General features: G+C 33.4%; 1 protein-coding gene across 7 annotated transcripts in view; it reads right to left on the bottom strand.

The window, feature by feature from the left end:
- Positions 1 to 3792: 3792 nt before the first annotated feature.
- The window catches only part of LOC105252106 (guanine nucleotide-binding protein G(q) subunit alpha), a 30881-nt gene continuing 8684 nt past the window's right edge, over positions 3793 to 25989 (bottom strand). Inside the window, exons 2-9 of one of the 7 annotated variants that reach the window (XM_025410175.1) lie at positions 12414 to 12598; positions 11853 to 12007; positions 10615 to 10743; positions 9675 to 9803; positions 8094 to 8223; positions 7858 to 8011; positions 6322 to 6429; positions 3793 to 4039 (exon numbers count right to left, since the gene is read on the bottom strand). In XM_025410175.1, coding sequence (XP_025265960.1) covers positions 3957 to 4039; positions 6322 to 6429; positions 7858 to 8011; positions 8094 to 8223; positions 9675 to 9803; positions 10615 to 10743; positions 11853 to 12007; positions 12414 to 12598 — 1073 coding nt within the window. In that variant the 3' untranslated portion in view covers positions 3793 to 3956. Of the gene's footprint in view, positions 4040 to 5010; positions 5647 to 6193; positions 6254 to 6321; positions 6430 to 7427; positions 7536 to 7857; positions 8012 to 8093; positions 8224 to 9674; positions 9804 to 10614; positions 10744 to 11852; positions 12008 to 12413; positions 12599 to 25989 lie in introns of those variants that run through there. The other 6 variants (XM_011259334.3, XM_011259332.3, XM_011259330.3 and 3 more) reach the window with 6 other exon arrangements.

A 25989-nucleotide genomic window follows, 5' to 3' on the forward strand; every position in this document is an offset into this window, starting at 1 on the left:
GTTTCAATTTTTTTGCATATAAGATCAATGTAAACTCAGATGATGACAATGTCACACATTAATAAAGAAAACAATCAATTTTCAAATTTATTATAGAAATAAAATGCTTAGACTTTTAGAAATATTATTGCATAATCTTCTATTAAGATAGAAACAATGCAGTTGGATCGCATTAAGAAAAATACGACAAATTCTTGAAATAATAGTACTGCGGGATAGAGGAAAGGATTACTATTGCTATTGGGGGATGAATTCTCTCGTCACGCTCGTCGATGCTACTGTCACAAACTGTGTGTGTTTATTTTTATCATTAATGTATATTATTTATTATAAATAAGTTAGAAACATTGATTTTTTGGGCTTGGTAGGTGTTTACAATTTTATACACAGAGAAAGAATACCCAACATATTTTATGTTCTCGGAAGGGTGGTGTACGCGCTTCCTGACGAAAGAGAGATGATTTACAAATGAACCTAACAGCCCCTTGGAGACTCTTGCACATCGTCAATCGCCGGTTTCTCGATTAGGGTTGTACAAAGCCTATAGTGTCGCAACCGATCTCCTCTTAATTTTTTTCATCTCTCATTAAAATGTCCTCACACACGCACATTGAAAATCACTTCCTTACCTTCCTTCTTCATTTCGCCTCCTGCTCTCTCTCTTTCTCTTTTTTGCCAACCCCTCTCTCTTTCTCCTTTCACACATGTACACGCGATGCCCATACAATTGCACAAATACGCATAAATATGCACGAAGACGCACACACGAAAATGCACATACGCATACATACGCGTTCTCTCTTTTTCTCTCTCATTCATTTTTTCACTAGCATTGTTTTACATTTCGTGTCCTGCACATGCGCTACCTCTCCCTCCCTCTCTGCCATCATCCGTTTAATCACGCGCTCTCATTGAAAACCAAGCAGTATTACTATTATTAATTTATTATTTTATTACTATTATTATTATTATTTTATCATTATAATTATTATTATAATAATTATTATAATTATTAATGTTATTATTCAATATTATTTGTTGTGTGGTATCCGCTTAATATATAATATATTATCTAATGTATTTATATTTATATAAATATGTATATATATATATATATATATATATATATATATATATATATATATATATATACATACATACATACTTTTTTTCTTTCATATATAAACTCAGTGTTCCAACCAAGGTGGGTGTGACACAACCAAGGTATATGACACATGCTGCCCGGTATGTGCGGTGCGTGCGCGGCGCCAGCGGAATCCGGTGACATTTGGGATGTTGTGCACATCTGTGTTGGAACGCAAAAATTCTTCCGGTTTCAGCCGACGTCACGTAGAGAGATTATCTCTATTGGCGCAACGTACTCTCCGGGTTCGCGCGCGGCTCCCGTCATCGCGCATATCTCACAATTACACTTAATGACTATTCTCGACTCTGATGAATAGTCCTACGACGCTTCGCGTTATCTTCTTTTCTGCTTCGCATTTAGTAAAAATGAAAAGACTGATCTAGTCTCTTTTTCTCGTCGAAAAGTTCATGCTATCTTTTTTTCTCATGCGTTTCAAAGAACCGCGATTTTAGAGTCGAACAACTTAGGAGACAAGATTTCTTCATTTCTCTTCACCGATGATTTACACCTGTTTATATGAACTTTTCCCTTACTTTGTCCTTACTTTGATCTTGTCTCTTTTTTATCGCGTATTCTGTGACAGGAAAAGAATATTGAGGAAATTAATCTCAGTTTCGTATTTTACTTTTCTCCCTTTCTCTCTTTCTTTCAAAATTATAAAATACTTTCCTTTTATAAATTATTTTATTACAGCAATTTGTAGAATTTTCTCTCAATTTTATTTCACCGTTATAATTTACTATAAGCTTTCTTTTCTCGCATTTATCGCTTTAATACACTCAGAGAAGAGCAAAAAAGATAACGCAAACCATGACTTTCAAGTAAATTGAAACGATCGAACCGTCAGAGAGTACGAGCAACGGGCAGCGCGCTAGCCGGCATATGAGCGAGCGCAGGCAGTGAGCAGTTCATACGTACGTACACTGTATAATGTGGATACGGGGCGAGCGAAGGACATAAAGTCCCCCCTCCTCCAAGAGAGAGGGGACCTATGGCTCTGGCTGCACGCGGTGGCTGTGCCGCCGTGTGAGAGGACGAGGGCCAAACGAAGGGAGAACCGCGACGAACTCCTCCTTCATCATCGCAACCGAGAAGTTCGCCAACGCGATGTTCATTCATAAGAGATTTTTGACAAAGAATTCGATTCCTTGCAAATTCAAGAGGCATCTTGTTCGCGAAAAACTCACCGGGACTTTTCACATGCTTCAGAAATTTCTGAAATTCATCATTGCAGATCGAGAAACTCCTCATTCTTAAGGAATTCGATCATTGCAAGTCGGAATTTCTCTCGCACTCTTTAGGAATCTATCTCTCTACAAGTCGAAACTTCCCGTTCTCGAAAAATTAATTCGTCTTCGCAAGTTGAGAAAAATCATTCTGGAGGGATTCGCACGCAGTTCGAGGATCAATTCCCCTCGCGCAACCTGGACGCACAGCCGGCAGAGAGAGGAGACGGCAGAGAGAGATATCTGCGGGCTCCTCCCGCGCCCCTTAATTATCTAAGTCACATCGAACAAACGCAGTTTCCCGCAGTATCTTTCGATTACTCAAACACAAGGTTTCCTTTTCATTTCACACATACATAATTTCTCTCTTTCGCATTCATTCTTACTCTCTTTCTCCCCTTTCTCTCTCTCTCTCCCTTTCTCTCCGTCACTGCCGTTGGTATCCATGCTTTCTTCTCCCCGCTTTCTCTCTCTACCTCTCTCGCGCTCTATATATATAATCTATATTTCATTCTTTATATATTATATATAACAATATTTATACGATGAATTTTTAATAGATTCGAGAGAGTCACACGTAGAAAGAACTTTGAGGCATTTCTGGTACAGATAAAAAGAAACAGAAAAACACTTTGGCTTTCGCGTAACTTTAAACGAAAAACATTCTCATAATTTAGCGCATTTAATAGATTAATGAAAAAAAAAAGAAAAGGAAATAGAAAAGAAAGAAAAAAAACAAACACCATAGCAATAAATGGCACTAGAATTGCTCTCACTTGTGTCATCGAATCTAATTCGCGATTAAAAAGCCCGTTCTTTCTTTCGTTCGCTCGCTCGCCTCGCCGTTTCGCCTCTTCAGTTTTCTTCTCTCCTCCGCTGAGATCTCTTGGACTCGAGAGACGAACACAGGCAGACGCGCCGTTAAAAATGCGCGCGGCACAGCCGCGCCGTGTGCCACGCTCACGCGCGTGAGACACGTTCGCCCTCGCGTTCGTTCGTTCATATATATATAAAAGTCAGACAACGATGCCCGGGGCCCCTGGTATCGACGTATTCCCCGGCCCGAGGAGGGGGGAAGGGGGAGCGCATTCGCGCGCGCAATATCGACTAAGAATTAATCTACAAAAGAAAGGTAACAAATCCCAAAACATGGGAACCGGTGTACGAGAGAACCGAATCGACTCGCGCGAGTTGGTATCGACAGTGAAGATAGATTTTGCTCCTTTTCCTCATATTCTCTCTTTCTTGCCGAAGAGAAAAAGAGAACGCTCGGTGACGGTCTCTTCTACATCGCTCCATCGCATTTTACGTCCATCATAATTACGTGTCTTACGCGTGTCTAGCTACTTGTTGGTACAAACAACACACTCTCAATACACGACAAAGCTCGACGCGACGCACGCTCGGTGTCTGCGTGTATACGATCGCACCACGAGTCTGTGTATCGTTTTTGTCTCGCGCATCTTCGTCGTTTCTCGGATCGCGAGTCAACGGAGTAGCAGTCTCACACTGATACATTGGTCAGGATGCGAGAGAAACTGTGGTCGTGTCCGCTCGGATTCGCCATCAGCGCATTTCGCCGTCTAAACCAGATTGTACTCCTTCAGATTGGACTGTAGGATGGTGTCCTTGACCGCCGCGAACACGAATCTGATGTTCTCCGTATCTGTGGAATAAGACAATACACGTGTTTAAAAATCTCGATGTATTCTTAATTTATATTCCATTCATACGTTTTTAAAGAGAAACGTTTTTATTCTAAGTTGCATAAAAGCGTTCTTTGACACATGCTATGAATGATTTTCCCTTTTTCTAAGGTGGAACTTGTCATTGTATTGTCATATTTGTCATTGTTGACCTGTTATAACACTCAAGATACATATCTTGTACACACTTGAGATACATATCTCGTATTGACTTTTGATCCGCATACGCACTATTAGATATTCGTGGAGCATTGACGGTTGAAACTTATGTGTAATATAATGTGTGTATGTGTATCTTTACAAGTATACATGCCACATGAAATTTAATTTTTCAGTATTATATCAGTTATTTTTTTATTAATTCTTAATAACTTTTCAAAAAGATTAATAACTTTAATAACTTCTCAAAAAGATTAACATAAAAGTAGCCTAAAACGAAAGTCAACACTTACCCTAAACAAGAAGCTTCAGATCCTGGACAGTCGTCACACACATGCAGCATGCAATTCTTTTTGAAATACTTTTTATAGTGATATGAGAAAGAAACTATAGATATACAGTAGTCTATATGAATTATCTACAGTTTCTTTCTCGACGCTTATTTTGACGAAGCTTAGCGAATTAAATCAAAGATTAATAATGCAAAAAAATCCGAAGAGATTATTGCAAAATTGTAAGTACATATTTTAAAACATTAAAATAATTCGCGTTTAAGCGTGAAATATTTTAATTGATATCAATAAATATTTAAAGAAGTATATATATTCAAAAAAATTACTTCTTATAAATCGCAGAGAAATTATTCAAAATATCTGAATTACGATCCTTGTAAAGTATCGTATTATCTTTCTACAAAAATTAACATTTATAAATGATTATAACTTTAATCACAAACAATGGAATATTCTATTTTTGCCCGACTATAATATAGCAAATACAATAAAAACATAATCGAAAAGAAACCTTGTTATAAAGGCATATCAAGCAATGCAATGTTGCAAGAAATAGAGCAATACTATAGTAATTATTAGAACGAACATCAATTGCAATGTTCATTTTATTTAAGGATTACAAGATCCTATTAATATATCTTTTACTTAACGTTGTAATGTGTTGTCGTCAACGATAAAACTGGCAGTCATTTTTAGAAGGTAAACCAGTCATTAGGTATTCGCACGGCATTTTAATGTTTAAGATGAATCGCCGAGAACGACACAGAGCTAAGCCACACGGATTAATTTTTTTAGAGACTAGCATAGAGAAATATTTAAAAAATGACTCGCATCTCGACTCGTTTCTTGCAATAATATCTGCCAAGCAATAGCTATTTAATTACTTTCAGTATTCACTAGTCGAGTTACTCGGTTAATTCTGTCAGATTCATGTGGCATAGATCTACGTCACTATCGACGTTCAAATATCAATGGCATCGTCAGAAGTCTACGCACACATCTGATAATATCTATACAGTCCATATGATCGCATTAAGCAAGATTAAACTCCTTAAGCGCGGTTTGCATGATCGTATCCTTAACAGCGCAGAACACAAGCTTGATGTTTTCCGTATCTGATGGTTAATTATCCACAACCGCAGCATGCAAAATATAAATTATAAGATCATTGAGATTGGTTAGCACCGCATTATGCCTTCGAAAAATCAACCTAATACTACAAGTTTATCTATTCATTACATTTGTCGAATTCTGTTAATATTTCGTAATATTAACTACCATCTGGTAAATATATACCAATAATAATTTGTAAAAAAAAAATTTATATATGCTCTGTGCATTATTATATTAATATATTTTTAAATGAAATAAATTAAAAATATTGAGGTTGTTGTGTTGAGGGCAATTCATTTTATAATTTAGGTCATTATATTTACTTTTCTTTTTTTTTATGAATAATTTTTTATGCTTAAATATATAATTAGAGTTATATATTTGTTTAATTAGATTAGTTCATCTAATTGATCCTTTTGTTTTCGTGCAATCTCCTATGCGTTAATAAGTGTATATAGAATATGTGTTGACCGAAAAAAGATGCCTTTCATAGATACGTACGTAGGTTGATTTTTCCATGGCGCACGTTTATAACATTTGATTACACACCTGATCATACGGGAGGCAGGCAACATACAAGCTCTGTACAATACACAACACATCGAAGAACTGTTATAAAGCGAGAAAAGTATACAGTATTTTTGTACACGGGAGCTACCAAGTGGCTAACAACCTACCTGTGGCACACGTAAAGTGGGAATAAATAATCTTCTCACTGTCCGGGTTCAACTCAACAAACATCCTCAGAATGAATTCTCTAGCAGCTATGGCGTCTCTCTGCGGACCTGCGAAATATACAAGCGAAGAGAGGGGCATGGCATTACTTCCGTTTATTTACAAAGCATCAGATATCAGCTTCTTTTTTAGCGATTGCTTAACCGCGGAACGATTAATTGCTACGCATCGTTGAAAAGTCGCCAGGTGTAAATACTACGAGATGTGAGCTGGAATCTAGCCAAGGAAATCCCGTCCGTGTGTTACGATATTTCTAAGTATCTATTTTACAAGATGAATGAAAATCTGCAGTCGAAGAGAACGTTGCCGCGCGTGAATCAACGACGCTCGGTTTCGCTCGATGTGCAAAGGATAACGCGCGCAATGCAGACGAATTTTGATCCATTTTAATGGAATAATGTTGTACTTTGCTCAAATCCAATATTCGCTCTCCTCCAAGGACAGCTTATTGAATTAGTCATAGTGAACATCAAAGAAGCCTTTCGAAAGCTCCATTAATAAGCTAGAGGGCTTATATAAGAGTACTAAACATAATTTTGCAAATCTGAAACAGCTGCTTGTGCACATAACTTGTTACATGTAATTTGAAATAAAATTCGAAAATTTTTCTTCGATCCAAGATCGCGAATCCTCGTTTTTTTCCGAAGAATTTCGATACAATCAAGTATTTTCGCGAAATATTCAGTAATTAATAATAATATAAAGTGTTTTGTGTAAAATTATAATGCAAAGTTTGACGAGCGTCTTTCGATTTAAGACATTAACTAGCTTCTCAATCTAATACGAGTTAATTCTATATCAATATATTATATGCTATTAATTATTATAAACGCGCAGAGGGATATGCTGTATGCACCGAAATAAGTAGCCTTCGAGCAGATTACTGCTAATTAAAATTGATTACGCGATTTTTGATATATATATCAAAGCGGCAAAATTACAATAAAGCATATAAAAGATACACGTAACATTAACGAATCACGTTCGACAAATCACTACTAAGGGATCTACATCTTCTGCTCGGGACACACTCGATACTTAGACAGACCTGTCGCACACGTAAAGTGAGAGTAGCACATTCGGTCGGGATCGGGATTACATTTGAGATACACCTTTAAGATGAACTCCCTGGCCGGTACATCTTGCTGTTTCGGCCCTATACCATAGAACTTATTTATTTACTATCGAGGTAAATCATCTCATCGCGCTTCACGCAATTTATACGCTTTGAAGTAATTTTTAATTCAAATATCAACTAATTTATCTTAATTTTTGTGAAAACAAAAATAACTACATATTTTTATTAATTTAATAAATATTTGGTGCGCTTATTGCATTTCCATAATTTTCATTTTAAAATAAAATCTAGTGTAATTGATTAACAATGGATACCTAATATGTAATATTAAATGGATAATGATAATATTTGATTATTTTTTAATAAAAGGGAAGAAAGGGTTTTTAATATCATAACTTACCATCATATTCTGGAAAGTAATCGACGAGATGAGAGTACATGATTTTTTCCTCTAATAGATCTTTCTTGTTGAGAAATAGAATAACAGAAGAGTGTTGAAACCAGGGATATGTTATAATCGTTTTGAAGAGTGCTTTACTTTCCTCCATTCGATTCTGAAAGAAAATAGAGACCAAATAGATTACAAGAACGTTCAAGATTGTCTACGATACATAAGTACTAAAGTGTTCTAATTACCTCGTTTTCCGATTCAAATAGAATTTGATCATATTCACTTAGAGCTACTAAAAATATAATTGAAGTGACATTTTCGAAACAGTGGATCCACTTTCTTCTTTCCGACCTCTGACCACCGACGTCTACCATCCTGTAAATAATGTTTAGTTGAACTATATTGCTAATAAGGTATAAAAGAAATGTATAATCGAAATCATATTCTTAATTTGAAAATAATTTCGATAAATAAGTAAATAAAGTTTAGATTTTCCAAATCGCTGCCTATGAAAATTTATAAAAAAATATACAAAAAAAAATTGTATTTTGAAATACATGCCACTTTAGAATTTAGTTCAAAATTATTTATATCCAAAATCATATATCGAAAATATAATCTTTTAATATATAAAATAATCCCATTATAAATACATGTATGGTCACGTGACACATGTGAAATAGTGAAAAGGCAGAATAAGAGAAACGGTTATAAAAACAAATTTGAAAATCTCGAGACTCAAGTGTAAGATCTGTCCAACTGTCAAAAAATATAATCTATCGCGAATAGTTTTTACGCGCATGTTGACATTGATAAAAAACACGTAGGATGAATTGGATCATAGAACGAATAAAGTGGTCTTTAAATCCTCAGTAAAGGTACTCTAGCGGCGAATCACATGCAATGGGTCGCTATTGCACGCATTTACTGCACGATGCTCTTCGTCTTTTATACTTCGGAATTTTTTATAGCCATCAATAAAGATGCAAACAAAAGACAAGAAGAAGCTCACTTGTGTCTTTCTTTATTGACCATTTACGTGATTAAGAGTCTCTAATCTAGTTAGACAAGACTTCTGTTTAAGGATACATTGGATGAAAAGAAATCAAATATATTTGAATTATTTTATATCTCATAAAAGAGAATATTATAAAAAATTAAAAAAAGAAACTTATAAATATATGTTTCTCTTGTGACCCAATTCATCCCGCGCAATTTACCTTTTGATAACCTATACAAACATATAAATTATTTTAACACAATCATAAAAAGACATATGTTCATCATTTTCACACAATCATTATCTAATTATAAATAACATTAATAATCTGATACATGCAGTAATATTAGCACATTATTGAAAAAATAAAACATAAAAAAGCATGCAAACGTTGAAGCTCCTTAAACATTATATTCGAGAATATAACAATATGTCCAAATTATATATATATATATATAAGTGAATAAATTTTTTCCACCATTTTTCAACCTTGTGATAACATTAAATATTTCTTCCATTATAATATAACAGTTTTATTAATAATTAAATTAAAATTATATTGGTCTATTAAAATTAAATTCTAAAAAAATTTCATTCCAAAGTATTTAACTGTTTAAAATTTCTAAGTTCTTAAGTTTTTGGATCTCTGGATTTAAAAATTAAAGCTACGAGATATTTCTAGACATATAAATGAAAAAAATTTCTGAATATATAAATTTAAAAAAATGTATATTTTGCATATTTTATTATATGAATACATTTTTTTATGATAAAAGACTCGAGTATTTGAAGTATTTGTATAATCGAGTTGAATGGCTATTAGTACCTAAATATGATGGAGTCCAGATCAAACGGATATTCTATAATGCCGGTGGTAGGAGCTCGTGCCCGGAGGATGTCTTGCTCGGTCGGAAGGAAATCAGGCTTTTCGATACGGTCTAGATCACTAAGATAACTGTAAAACGAAATAAAAAGCTGCTGTCTGGAAGTGCATGCCATGCGTAGTGTACATTAAACAAAATATATGTATATATATATATATATATATATATATAAATAATTGTAAAACAGAAGGGGGAGGGGGAAAATAACGTATATAAAACAATTCTCACACATGCTCGTCCATTGGCTCAGCCTGAAAGAGTTTTTTAACGATATTGAGTCCTGAAGCTTACTCTTTGGTACGTTTCACGATTTCATATTTTTGCTTCCATAATACGCAATCTCTATATTTGAAATTAGGTTTCCTTTGAAACATAAAAGCAAACTCAATTGCGTTTATATTTAGAAATTTCAGACAAAATAGAACGCTACATGTGTAGCGATTTCATTCGCAAATTTTAATTATCATTAATATTAAAAATAAAAATAAAATAAAAAGAAATAAAAAGAAAAGAAATCATAGCACGCTTGTTAAGTAATATCGGACATGATGAAAGAATCGGAAGATTTCTGATTTTTCACCTACACAATTAATCAATCGATAGATAATGAATGCGAATAGCACAATAGTTTGTAATAGTTTGTTCTGAGAATCCTATAAATCGCTTCGTTTAACAGAAGAAAGCCACAGGACTTGAGACGGCGGGATGGGGGAACAGGCGAACACATTTAATCGAACAACGAATCCCAGGTGCAGCGCGAATAAATCACAGAAGACAAAAAAATGCAGAAACGGCCCGATGCAGGTGGTTTTGCAGGCGCAGGCAGGCAGCTCGCTTCTCCTTTCATCATCGTCGTCGGCCGACCGCGAGAGGCACACATACCTAAATCGGATCTCTTCCAAGTCAAAGGGATATTCAATTATACCGGTGGTGGGCACTCTCACACGAAGAATGTCCTGTTCTGTAGGGAGGTAGTTTGGTGCCGCGACTCGATCTATCTCCATTAGGTAACTGAAACATCGTGTTCTCAATACCCGGCGTACGGGAAGGAGATGAAGGATGGACGGAAGCTATCTTGGGAGAATTAAATCGTATCCGGTGCGCGCGATAATATCAGAGAAATTGCTCGAAAATGTAAACTCAACAAGAATACGATCGGATGTGAGCGCGTGTTTGCACGAAATTCAGAAAGGGCTTGATAAAAGTGAAAGTTCTGAAAACTAAGACTTTATTACGAGACTCTAAAATCAATTTTCCTTCTTGTTTCCTTTCATAAGCGAGCATAGAAATGTCAAATGTTATTTCTGTCGTAAAAGGACAAAAATAAGAGTTGCCAATCTCTTGTGTTATATTCGCGAAATTTGGGATGTATCTTTCATTATAATTTCAAGTTTGCTTCCTTAGTTTCATCAAGTTTAGAATTAATAATTGAAATGTTAGCTACTATCGGATATCAATTAAGCGACTTGAGATGTAGATTATATTGTTCGCGAATAATACTGTTCTTATTAAATTAAAAAATCTACATTAAATTTAAAAACTTGTAGTACAATCTATCAATTGTCATATCTATAACATTCATTGTCGTATATATACTCGATTATTTTTTTTATTAAGTTTCTTTTCCGAATGTAATTTATTAACCGCCTCAACGAATTACAAGATGATATCAGGTTTTCCACTCTTTCTTCCGATGAACCTTTGAACTAGTTTCGAAAGTCGATTATTTTTATGATTCTGATCAATCTCCTCTTACAACATTATACTGTAAATAACTGTTAATTAAATTAAGTTTTAAATTAAACAAAGAATTGATCTTAGCCGTCTTTGTGTAATTTGAATCTTTTATCGGACCTCTGTTTATAACGAAAGAAAATTAGATCAGTGTTTCGACGTTCTTGCGAGGGAAAAATCGAAAGAGGAAGAGTGTGGTAAGAACCTGAGTCATCCTCCATCAGCGGCTATATGGATTTTACGTGAACGACTCGAGGCCAATGTTAGAGTCGGAGAAAGGAACGAGAAATAATCACACTTCTCGCCTGGCGATAAGACACGTAGTAGACGAGGGAATGCGCGCCGCCCCCGCGAAAAGGAGGGCGCGATGCAGCCGAAATACTCACTACTTGGCTGAGTCCGTGAGCTGGTATTCCCGTCTGCGATCGTAACACTCTTGTATACCGGCGTCCGCCCACAGGTCCTTAATTGCCTCTACGTATGGGCTCTCGAACGTCGTTACCGTTTCGAAGTCCACGCTTCGCACGAGTTCCGCTTTTTCCTGGTAAAAGAGGAAAAAGGCATCGAATTAGTATCCGGAAATGTGCTATACAACTTCCTGTTACGACATATCGGAATGCGATATTAAACGTACCAAGTTATCGTTAACTTCCTGATAGCACGATTAATTAACTCTTAAAATACGTAGCTTGATTTGTGTCGAATATAAACGTGAATTTAGAATATTTGGTGTATTTTAGAAAACGTGCAGGATTAATTAATACGAAATAAAATAAAAATGAGCAAGTTGATTGAACAAACTTGAGAGAGATATATAAAGCTCTCTTGATAAGCCACTATTTTTGAAGCTATATAAATTGTCATTTTGTAATATTTAAGGTACATTAAAGTATTAATTCAACTAATAATGATATTACTACGAAGGAAAATTAGAAACGTCTACGCACTATATTCGAGGAGTCGCCGTACTGAATCTTCAGGAGGTCCATCGCCCGGATCATAGACTGCATCGCCATGAAAATGTTTTGGTACACAAGTTTGATGAACCCTCTCTTGTCCTCGTCCGAGTAGCCGGAGCCGTGGATGATCCTCATCTGCTTAATGAACGTAGACTTGCCCGACTCGCCGGTTCCTGCAACAAAGTTTCGGCCTTGCTTAGCTCGCTGTCATAATAAATGACTGACAGTCTCTTAATCTGGGACTGGGTGCGAAGTTGCATTTTTCGAAAACTATATTTGTAATAAAAAATGATAAAGCGCAGAAATTATATTTAAAAAAAAAAAGGTATTTTGACATATGCGACTATGAAGTGTCGCTTATCTCATCAGCAATCATGGAACAAGGATGTTATAAATTAACGAGAAGCGTTTACGCGATGGACACTCGCTCGCGTTAAAATTTAATCTACCGTCTGCGGTTCCGCATAAATGTTCGTCGAAACGATTCCCGCGATTTTCACGTTAGCTCTTCTTGAGTCAACTCGATTCATCATCTCCGCATCATCTCGCGACTCGCGCGATACGGAGATCGCGCGGAGATTGTCCGCTCCTGGGGAATTGGTGGGGCTGCTACGTCGGCCAGATAGTAAATGGGGGATGGCCGGCGACGGCGAGGGGGGAAGAGGGGAGGGGGAGGGGGACACCCGGGTGTAGGTGGCGCTCGTCGCCGCCGTAGCGTTTCCTCGTGAAATCATGAATGAAACGCGTCCGCGCGGTCGGCGAGTCCGCGTAGTGCCTTCTTAATCTTACGAATATCAATGTCGGGTACGAAGATGCTTTGCAGGAATATTATTCAAGTTTTTTCATCACTTTCATTTAAATAAATTAATAAATAGATAAAGAAATTCATTTCATTTTTATATCTTGATCAAAATTACTATGTAAGGAGCACCTTATTGTACATAAGACAAATCACGAGAAGTAGGATGCATTCGAGATCTTTTTAATAAATATGACGGATTTTCTTAAATTAAAAATAATATGTTGGATATTTTTAAGCAATAGAATAATCGAAGTAATTTTTTAATTATTTCAGTCATTATAAAAATGTAAAGTATTCATTTCCAAATTACTGATAAATAAATTAAAAATTTCCATTGTTAAAAGCTCAGAGGGAAATATGTTATATGTTTCCCTTTTGAATTATGATATATAGAGCTTCAAAAAAAATACTGCTGCGAGAAAAGGAAAATGGACGATTAAATAAAAAAAATTTTAATTATCTAAAAAAATTATTACTGCACTAGGGCTAAATTTAAAAATCATGATTGTTCATTTAAGGATCGGGAATGAATTCCTGAAAGTTGAAAGGTCCGATAGAAGAGAATGGGGTAAATCGATAATTCGAAAAAATTGACTTTAAATACGATGCTCGAAGTGGATCTCACAAATTATAAATTCAGTTCATCCTTGTAATTCGACTCTCCATTCTTCTTAACTTTTCAACTTTAATTCTGGATTTAATTATCGACGCACTTTTGCCGTAGAATATTTACAAGTTTCAATCGATAGCTTCTTCCTCGAAATTTTTTCTAACTTCGTCGAAGTAGACTTCTCATTAATATTAAACGATCGCGGGAGGATTAGTGACTTCCAGGTATTAGTATTTCCAAGGAATTGCTCTCGATTCCATTTAGATAAGGGAAGGGGGAGTGTTTGTTACTTTCTAGCTGTGTAATAACGTTGGGCGTGCGAAGCTCGCGTAACCTGAATCGATCTTCATGCACGCGAGCGACACGCTAGGCGCAGAGAGGAAAGAGCTTTTTATGCGCGTCGCCAAGAAAAGACGCTTCGCGCGCCCACAAGCACGCCTTTCTCCGCCTTAATGAGGATGCAAAAAGGCCACCGGGCATACGCCGGGGGTACGCCTTTATCGATAAAAAAGACGGGCGTGTGTCATCAATCGAAAAAATGCACGGGACACCCTTCGATCGAGGGTGGCTTTGCGCCACGATGGAAGGAAAAAAAACTGCGTAAAAATAATAGGAATTTGTAATTCGGCCAGTTCAATTCCGCGTCATTCCTTTCATTCGTTGATTATTTTTCCGCGGACATTTAAATTTAAAATATTCTCCGAATTCGTGATACATTATTTTTCAGAGAAAGAGAGAGAGAGAATGAATTTTATATTATTTTTAAATATTAAAAAATTATATATTTCGCGGAATAGAGAATTTCTACTTTGTATTGTTCTTTTTACTGAATAACAGATACAGAAAAGACCTACTTTTCAAAAATCATTTTATCGCTTCAGTTGGATGTTAAAAATGATAGATTGCATGTAAATTTCGGATATTTTTCTAGAGATCTGAGAAAATGTTAATTTTGACGTTTGGAGGAAGAATTTATTTGGACGTGTTCCTAAATTTCGTTGAATTCCAACTTAAATCTCTGTCAGTTATTGTGCGATGACGAGATGCATGTGCAACAACAGCGATTATACGATACGAGAACAGTACGTTTGTCGTGCTTATTTGCTTAGGTGCTTAAGACTCTCTTTGAAGTCTGTATCTTCGTCAAGTTACAGCTCTATCGCCGATCAATGTCAACGATGATTACATCATGATGACTGCATCGCGCGCTAATCTTCTCGCGAATCTTGCGTTCGTGTATGCGATATTATTCGCATATACACTTAATTAAAATGTATAATTAATTAAATTGTGTCTGCATATTCTTCTTGCCGCCTGTTTTTCCAGAAAGCTGATAAGAAAATACGTTTGTTACGTTTTTTTATATATTATATTTGTTTCTATTTTTTTAGTAATTAAAATCAAAAGAATTCTCATGAAAAAATATCTGTTTATACATTTCTATTGTTTAATTATATACTTTTATTCCTTTTTTATCGTGTAATAAAAATATGATATTCCAATAATTAATTTTTTAAATGATTTTTCCCAAAATAATCTTTCAATTTGAAATATTAAAGTAAATATTAATTTGTTGAGCGATAATTAACCTTATCTCGGCAAGTTTTTTCTTTCTATAGGATACTTTGGTATTTTTATTAGAAAAGAAACTAATAAAAACTAATTCTATTTTTCAAATTCATTGATGAATTTCGAGATTGCTTTATATACACTCTATTTTAATTTCAAACGATACGTGGCACGAATACTAACGGGTTAATATTAGTTTGTGGCAATATTCTCTAATTGTGTCGAGACGATGGGATGTTGTTGGCAACGATTTCACGAAATCGCGCAATTCAAATCGGCTCTTGGACGCAAAAAGGAAAAGCTGGGAGGAGCGAGCGCAGAACGCTCGGGTTAATGAATGAACGAGAACCATTGGTAGACACGCAACCCAGACTCTCTTCCGGTATTCCTTCAATGATGTAACTAGAGCTAGAATTCTCCTTCAACTGAGAAAGAGAAAAATAGAGGAGAAAGAGGAATTCAAAATCTTCTATGGAATTACCCTTCCGACAGAATACACTGTTTATCGGAATTCCAATTAGATAGTTACAATTTTATTTTTTTTTTGATTTTTCAAAAGTCGCGATTCGATTCAAATTAATATTCATAATTCCCTAATCATGTTTTGAGATGACAAAGCTTTCTTTTGATAATTATCAAATCCCATTTAGATAAATTCCTTTTGCACTCAATGATAAAATTTTCTTTGATAAAACATATACATGTACTTAATTATTTTATACATAAACGCAATATCAATAATTCATACGGTGTCATGGATTTGTGGTGTTTTGCATTTTACTGTTTCAATCAGCGATAAATCCTTTAAGATTCTCATATAAAATCGTACTATAACCAATCAATATATTCTTGCAATCTTTGATATCATAAAATTTAAATTTATAATTTTCCAAGGTTTTTTTCAATGACATCTTTAGAGATTCGCATAAAGAGAAACGAATAAATGTACAAAAAATTTTTTAAGTAGGTGATATGAATTGTAAATTACGCCACGTATTCAAAAAAATGTACAAGTGCGAGAATCAGGCAGACATGGCATTTAAGTTCGATGATTAATTTGAGAGACATCTCTTTTTATCTTTCTTATCTTCATTGCCTTGTTTTTCTTCTTAAAAGGTTGCTAGGAGTGATCGCAATATACCAAAGTATCCATTCTCCTTGTTCGAATAGTGCCGTTCGTATTCGAGAGATATCTTGTACGATTATCACCAAGGACACAATGGATCGGAAACACGCGTAGAAGAGAGAAAATGACCGGAGAACTAGTCCTACAACTGTGTAACTTCTTTCTTAGTTTCTTTTAAAATAATTGTACTAAAATGCGAAAGCAGATGCAAAACTATATAATGTGTGTGTACAAAAATAACTTTTATATGTGTGCGAAATATATTTCAGTGACGGGGCTTCAATCTGAAAAATATTTATGTAAATCTATGTAAAACAGTTTCGGATTTCTCTCTCAAGTATATTTAGTAGACATTCGAATATCCAAATGTCTGTGATTCGATTTTAAGATTTAATTATTCAGATAATTTTTACAAAATTTAAATAATATAAAATTATATAAAAAATAGAATTTAACTTGTGTTAATTAAATGACGAATTTAAACGGTTAAGATATATATATATATATATATATATATATATATATATAGAGAGAGAGAGAGAGAGAGAGAGAGAAAGAGAGAGAGAGAGAAATAATCTTAAATAATCTTAAATAATCTTAAATAATCTTAACTAATCTTAACTAATCTTAACTAATCTTAATCTAACCTAACTGTTTAAATTCATCATTTAATTCACAAGTTAAATTTTATTTTTTTAAACGCAGGCGATTGGACATTACAAATTATGTTACGTTACTGCATGTTGCGCCATATCATCGGACTTATTACACCGTTACGATTTTTTTCATGCATAATTTTATCATTTTTGTAATATTCGAATGAAACGCATGTGTTATAAAAAAATTTTATTTTCTATTATATTCTGTAATATTTTAAGTGTTTGTTTTGCAATCTTATATCTTCTTTGTAAATTTCAAATTTATTCAAAGAATACAATTCTATTTGATTATTTTAATTCTAGTTAATTTTTTTTGGCGGATTTTCTACGACATCCTCCTCGTATAAAGACAAGGCATTGCTCCGCCTTGTAAAGAGGTACGACGACGATCGACACCCTTCTTCTTCGACGTAGGGCGAAGGGAAAAGCCCGAATCGACGGACGTGTACGCGCCAAGCGCGGAAGCTTTCCGGGGCGGTGGAAGCTCCACCGTCGCCGGGGGTAGGTCGATAGATGCCGACGTGGAGAGATAGGGCGAGAGGAAGAGAGAAAGGAAGACAGATAGAGAGAGCTGGTTAGAACGAGCGAGAGAGAGAGAGAGAGTGTGTGTGTCTGTTGTGTGTGAGAGAGAGAGAGAGCTCTTTTGCCTCCCAGGCCGCAGTACCACCGCGCCCCGATATTAGCGCGCCACCCTTTGCTGGCACCCTTAAGCTGTCTTCACACTGAATCATGCGTTGCGTTCGTGTCAGAAATAAAAAACGTCTGAACAGGAATTGAGGTTCTAAACACGAGTTCGCAGTAAAAAAGTTTTATGAAAATCATAAAAAAAAATTTCTCATTTATTCCACAATATAGATCTGTCTTGTAGAACAACAAAATAATTATAATATATAGTTTTATATAATTAATAAATATATATATATATTTTTTTTTTTCTAAATAATTTTCCTCTTCGCAGTATTATGTAATATCATTTACATATTTATTTATACGTTAATTGTTTATTATATTCTATTATTTTATTTTTTTCATCATATGTATTTATAGAAAATATAATTCTTAAAAAATATCTTTTAATAATTTAAAGCGTAGAAGTGTATGTTTAAATTATTTGGAAACAAAATATTAATTTACTTTCAGAATTATTTGGAAAGAGAGAAAGGATTCTTAATTAATTATAGCGACAATCACATAATATCGGGATAATGAATTAAAGACTTATAAATTTTTCCTCCTAAAAAAATCCGAAACGATTAGTTTTTTAAAAATTATATTGTCCTCATATACTATAAGGTTTCCCCGATTAAGAATTGGTATAATTTATAATTCTAAAAGACTATATGTATCTTAATGCAAAAATTTTCTTTTATATATTGTCTCGACTCATTTTTACACACTCTAAGAATAAATTTATTATTGATTATTTCATTTCTGACACACTTAACTTGTATAAAAAATTACTGTTTCAAATATTATAAATTTTTCGATCTTTTATCAAATAAATAAATTGTTATATTTTTATAATTTCTTCATGAAATAATTCCTCATATAACAATATATATTTTGTGCTACATTAACAATATTCGTTAATATATTATAAATTATTTTTATATTATTCATTTTATATTATTCTAAGGAAAATATTACATTTTTAAACGATTTTGTATAAACACCAGCGATTGAAAATTAAAAAAAAAATAGATTTATCGATAATTAAAAGCATTGAAGCAATTATTCGATATTTTATCTATCAAGCCATTCTATGTGCACTGTAATGAATAATATGATAATATCGGCATTTTTTTTTTGAAGAAATAATTCTGATTCATCTAACACATATGTAAATCTTTGTGGTATAATCATGCTTCGATAACCGAGTAATAATATAATAAAGCTCACATTGTTGCAATATCTCTTTCTGGTAATATTTTAGAAAGATTATTGTCTGATAAATTTCTGACAGCTTTAAGAATTTAAACATGATTAATAAACGATGAAAAAATACCAAATTAAACTGAATATTTCAATCTGCAAAATATTCGGATATATATTTATATATTTAATTATTTTTAATTATTTTAAACGTTATAAAAAAAGGAATTTTGTGGAGAAACTATAAATGAGAAAAATAAAAAAAATTATAATGAAAATGAAATATAGTTTCTAGATAGCATCCTTTTCATAAATCTTCAAACATTAGTGTTTTTTGCTAATGTAATTGACTTTCAATTTTACAAGAAACTTTCTTTTCGAAAAATTACGTAAAAAAATCCATATTGTTGAATGATTAAAAAGGTATATATATATAAGAAATAAGACATAAAGATCTATAATAAAATAAAAGTAACTAACACAGAACGCGTAAAAAATATATATCTATCTTAGATTTAAATTTTTTTCAAAATTATTTGATAATATTTATTAATATTCGGCATTTGGCGATTTCACTGAATCAAGAGAATTTGTTAGCGACCGCATTATCGACATTTGCGGATGCGGTTTGTCTATTCGCGGTTTTCCGCAGTGTTGTGACAGTACGCGTGTGATTACCGTAATTTAATTTCTCACTTCTTGTTGATGAGTTATGCGAATGATGCTGCATATCAACATCGTATTGTATACGATATCAAACATGATGAATAAATAAATAAAAATTATATGTCTCGGAATTAACGATCGCTATTTTTCAAAAATATTCGAAAACTCAAATATATGTAAGAATATTAGCTATATTTATCTTCTTGATATCATATTATATTTAGTTTATCAGAATCAATAAGTTCGATAAATTGAAAAAATAAAAAAGATATCGGTTGTATTGATATAAGTAAAAAAGTTATGCAATAAGTTATTCATATGATATTTAACAATACCAATTCTATCTTTCAATGAATTGCAATAAGTCGTGATATGAAAAGCAGTTAATGTTAATTAGCTCCAGCTAAATGAGATACATATACATATGCAAATTAAAAATTATGCTAAAAATAGGTCGAAGAAATGAAGAATTAAGTCTCGCAGCCTAGAAATAAAGCGCGCAATAAATTTAATGAAACACCAGAGATCAAGGTATTCTCTAAACGGAGCTTCGTAAGTTTATTCCGTTTACGAGAATCATACGTAATAAAATATTTAAACATTCTTTGGCGTGAACGTTTCGAAGCAGAATGAGATATTATCCGAGCAATTCGGAATATTTTTGTTATGTATGTACAAACGCACACACATACATCCGTGCACATGCACAGCAAATATATAATGCAACAAAAAAGACCACAAAAAGTTATATTAATATATAATTACATTAATAATTATACGCGTCATGAAATACAATTGCACATTAATAATAACGCATGATAATTACTGCGTCGATAGTTGAAGTTAGTTTAGAATAATAAAGCATAGTAACACATGAACAGTATACAATGTATAGAGAGTGTCTCGCAATGTTAAGAGTTTATATATATATGTTTCCAACATACAATCTTTTCTTTCATTTCTCATAATTTCCGCAAAGAGAAAGATTCTATATATTGAATAATTTATATATCGAAGTGATTGTATGATGCAACACTTTGTATACACACTACTTTGTTGCAAAATTAGGTCAATATTCTTTCAAATTTTGAGATCAAGAATGATTCCGAAACTATTTAATTCGATCGTTTCATTATCGACACCCTGTATACACCGGGTATGTCCCTGTTTTCCGTGTACGATTACTCCTATTAATTGTCCATAATCATTAGTTAATCACGAAATACGAGTAAGCGAGAATCGATCAGCGGTATTTCCTGACAGGTTTAATCGAGTCGTTGAAAACGTGAGTTGACACATTTTCGGTTTTTATGTAAATGCTGTTTTAACGCTACTATCAAATTATTAAAATTATAATCTTTTAATTTAGTCTTTCCCATCTTCCCTGAATAATAACCGATCGATCGAGCGCGATCAGTGCTTATAAGGATATGCTAATTCTCCTAAGTTTCTAATAATAGGCGCTACTCCCAAAGAAGCAATTTACAATAATTGCAGTTTAATCCTTGTCCGCTGTAATGTCTATTTCAATAAAATTAGTATCTACTATCTAATTATTATAAAAGGAAATATATGTCTGATGAGCCAATTAAATTATAAATTATTTTAAAGTCTTACATCAACTATGAATAATTAACAATTTTAACTCTTTCTCTAAACAACGATATTTTTTTGCTCTCTTTGATAAGAAACAGTACATTACATGTAAAATATGTCCTTAAAAATTAATTCCAATTTAAAATAACCTAGCAAGAGGGAGGCGCTATTATATCGAGGAATAAGTCCAGATTTCCCATAGAAATAATTGTTTATAAATCGTCGATGCCCCTCTTCTCTTTTCCCCTCCCAGGAATATATATCCTATCGTCTGTCGTCGATACACGCGCACAATGCACGTGAAAAGTTGCGCGGCTGTAAAAGTCCTGTCGACGAGGCCTTTGCACAATCGTGACATTATTTCCCGTACTGAATGCCAACGCCGTTAGGTACATTGTTCAGGCGCGACTGAATGAGCACCGATTAAAAATAAATGGCTATATAACACCACTGACGTAGGGAAGCAATTTTAGTTATTAAAGAGGGACGCTCCCGAGGAATAAAATGTTGCGTCCGAAGTAAAGGTGAGGTACCGATAAAGCGACCGATTTTTCCGCGGCTCGAACCGATCTACCCTTTCCCTCGTTTGCGCGTAAGAAGGGTTAAATTACAATTAACCCGAGAACGTCACGTTGGAGTACAATGCGTCACGAGCCTTTAGAAGATGTGCGCTGCAACTTTTTGTGACGCTCTTCGCTAATTATTTTTAACTAGTGATTTTTAATTCTAATACCTTATGAAGACTGTTAGTTGGCAATAATTAGCACATGTACACACACGTACATGAATTCCCTCGACCGATTTTGCCAATGAAAAGAGACACTTGGAGAAAGCTTACGATTGAAATTGCCGGATCTATTGGATTCCAATGTGACGTTGATTCCAAGTTGACTCTTGAAGCATGACGTTTGAGGATTATTTCACTCGAATTAATATTATCGATTATGTTTTCAGATATCAAGTATTTAGCAAAGGGAGAAGAGAAAATATTTAATGTCTCTCCCATCTATCTATATCCGGTGCTTGATAACGCGATCTTTTTTTCAATGACACATTTCTTCGGTCAATTAAAAGTCAATTTTTCATACCAGCCCGAAATATTTAAAATAGAAACAAATTGGGCTGAAAAATTTTATTGAATAATCAGGAAATGTTAGATTAAATCGCTTGTATATGAACATGTAACAGTAAATGATAATTAATTTCTGTTGTAAGTTTTTTGCTTTCTTCATCGTTTTTTTTGATTTTAAAAATAGCAGATTATTGTATGGCATTTATATCTGTTGTTGACTTGACATTATATAATATCATTATATTATATCCGCATATTCGCATATACTGTACGTTTATCAAGATACATCGAAAATTTCAATTCTATTTTCTCTTTTTTTATTAATTTCTATCTTTTATCTTTATTTCACATGCGACTTAGCATAAAATATTGTCGAAACGTAGAGTAAAAATTTGTTAGAACCGTTTATAGTGTTTCTAAAACCTGCATGAAAAATGCATAAAAGACATGACGTTATATTTTTAAAATTTTGGAACTTATTTTTATCATTTTCCCTTCTTTTTAAAAATGAATATAAATAACAGTTAATAGCTTTTGAGCCATGAAACACGTGAAATATAAAATGCTTCCTCACATAAATTAAACTTTAAATATGTAAATAGTGCTTTATCCATCTAATACAAAACTAAGAATTTTATCCGAAGAAAATTTTAACTGCTAAGATATCGAAAGAAATAAAGAATAATGGCTCTCCCGATACTTGCGTCAACAAGTATAAAAATATCCCTCTCTGATATTCATAAAAAACAAAGCTACGCGTCTATCTTTCGCCAATTTACGAACATCCTGTATATTTCATATTTTTGGATATGATATGCGCGCGTTCGAGGTATCGACGCGCCATGGAATTATACTCTTATACGAAGTCACGCACGCGTTTCAGTGTTTATGCGATCCCGTCTATATAAAAGCGATTAAGGCGCGATTAACGACCGCGTGTTTTCAGCGATCGCGTGATTGCGCAATCAGCGACAGGAGTTTCAGCGATTCAATGAGCTCTATTTTTAAACACACCGCTCAAACACACACACACACACACACACACACATCGAGGACCAGAGGAGCTCGCGACGCTTTTTATTGGCTTATCTGTGTTTATCAGAATAGGAAAGAAAAGCAACGTATACACATATTTGTCGATCGTTAGCGCAGCGATTGTTCGCCACGCATACGTGGAATAATTGGGCGACTTTTATTCCGAGTGTAACATTATATGCGGCGAATATTTATAGATCCGGTGTCGCGATCTTGCAACGAGGAAAAAAAAAATCGAGCTTCCTACAAACACGTGTGTGTCCAAAAAGGTGTAGTTATAAAGTGATGGTTAATGAGCGCGTTGGCTAATATCGAAGGTAAAATATCGATACTTCGATAGTTCAAAGTATCATAAGTATTCTTACATGAGTCGTGGGGTGCAATATGGCGATGGTAAACCATGGTGAATAAAAATGGATAAAAATACAACTAATGTGTATACATATATATATATTATACACCGATGCTTCGTACGTAATTATTATACGGCTCGTCATGAACTCTTGGATTCTTTATTTTATGATGAAAAGGTGATGCGATAAAGTGTTAGTTGTATATATGTTGTATTAAATAGAGAAATAAAAATCTTAATACCAAACCATCGAGTCATCTGTATTTTTGGAATTATGAAGCGAATTAAAAATGAAAGATCTCGTAAACTGAATTTTAGGAGAGTCGAGTAGACGACGAGATATTCTTTATTTAAATTACATTTCTTTATTACGTAAGCTTTTTAGCGGAATTTTAATTTGAATGTATTAATTTAGATATTTAACATGGAAAATCGAAAAATTATAACAAAATGTGTCATCTCCGTATTTTATATTCTCATTAAGAAAAAAATCGAAGACAAATTTGTCAAAAAATATCGATTGAGTGAAATAGAATATCTTGTATGATATGAATACGATCATCATCAATTTTCTGATTTCGATGCGAATATCATAATCTGCGGAATTATAAATCCGACGAAATCGATATCGACGTCTTTCAACTATCATGGCAGTGAGTTAGCATCACTAGTTCGCCATTTAACACGAAATAGACGGAATATTCGAAACTGGGATTAACGTAATATTCCGCTCGATCGAACGATATGCGCTTCAGTAGCATATGGACGCACACACATGTACGCACACACAAACAGGAGCAACACTATATGCGGAATCCATACTTACGAAGAGTATGCAGATGCTCCCGATATATTGAACACGCGTAAATTTGCTATAACTTGCCAATGAGGATAATTAAAGATTATCGAGAGACATCATAGGACACAACATTCTCCTATACAGATAACTAAATTGATTATGCTCTGTTTAACGGTAATACGCGATAAGATTTATGACATGTTGCTATCATTTGACGTTTATATTTGTCAAAACGATTCTCTTTTGAAGAAGGAGAGATAAAAGAAAAAAAGAGAAAGAAATGAATTAAATGAAGAAAATAAAAATAAAAACCGATACACATGCAAAAGAAGCTTTCTTATAATTTACTATCATTTTTTATAAGGGATCAACTATTGTACATTTTATTAAAAATATATTGCGGCAGTACAGTAAATATAATTTTAAGAAATATGTTTTAGAAAAATATGCATTGAAATAATACTAACAATATAAGAAAAAAAGTAATATGCAGAAATACTTTTTAATTCTGCGGTTAATACTGGCAATATTGACACACGATAAAATATTAATATTGACAATAAAATAATAATAGGAATACCAACATTATTAATAATACAAAGGCAATACAATGACAATGTTAGCAATAAAATGTATTGCCAAAAATAGTAATCACTATATATTTTTTAGTAATGGTTGATCCTTCGATTTTTTTATATTTGTACCATATGATATATTTTCATAGATATTCTCTTTATCACATGTTTATTTTTTAATTATATAATATTTTTCTGTGTTTTTATATATATATATATATATTTCTTTGTATAACTCTCTTAATAAGGATACGTACGATATTTAAACATGTCGATAAATATATTTGTTACACGACTCTCGTTTCCTCTATTATAGCAATCAAAAATTCTGAAAACGCTTCCCAATTTTCCCGATTCTTTTTGGTATTCTCTCATAATTTTTAACTACTCAGTCGGACTTTATCCCGATTTTCCAGACTCGTAGCAATCCTGCATGATGTATTAAACACACGGTGAAAATAGCGTCGCGCGGAAAATACCTCGGCAAGGACCTTCGCGGGCTAACGCACATGGATTAAAAAATAACAAATCGATTTTATGTGATAAACTTATTTATAAGGGCTTAATTTTAGTCGTCGTTCGCGTCGACGAAACTCGCATCGTATATTGCCTAAAAAAAACGAAAAAATAAAATTACTGTTGCGCGATATATTTATATTATTCTACTGTGACATTATATATTTAACAAATTGTACATACATATTTTTTATATACATTATATTAATAATTTTTTAATTTTATACTATCGTTTATTATTAATAATCTTTATTATTTTTAGTTATTATTATTTATGATATCATTTATAATAGATTTTATAGTGCTTAACTAAAA

This window comes from Camponotus floridanus, unplaced genomic scaffold (assembly GCF_003227725.1).
Source record: "Camponotus floridanus strain SB8 unplaced genomic scaffold, Cflo_v7.5 scaffold3, whole genome shotgun sequence".
Lineage (NCBI taxonomy): Eukaryota > Metazoa > Arthropoda > Insecta > Hymenoptera > Formicidae > Camponotus > Camponotus floridanus.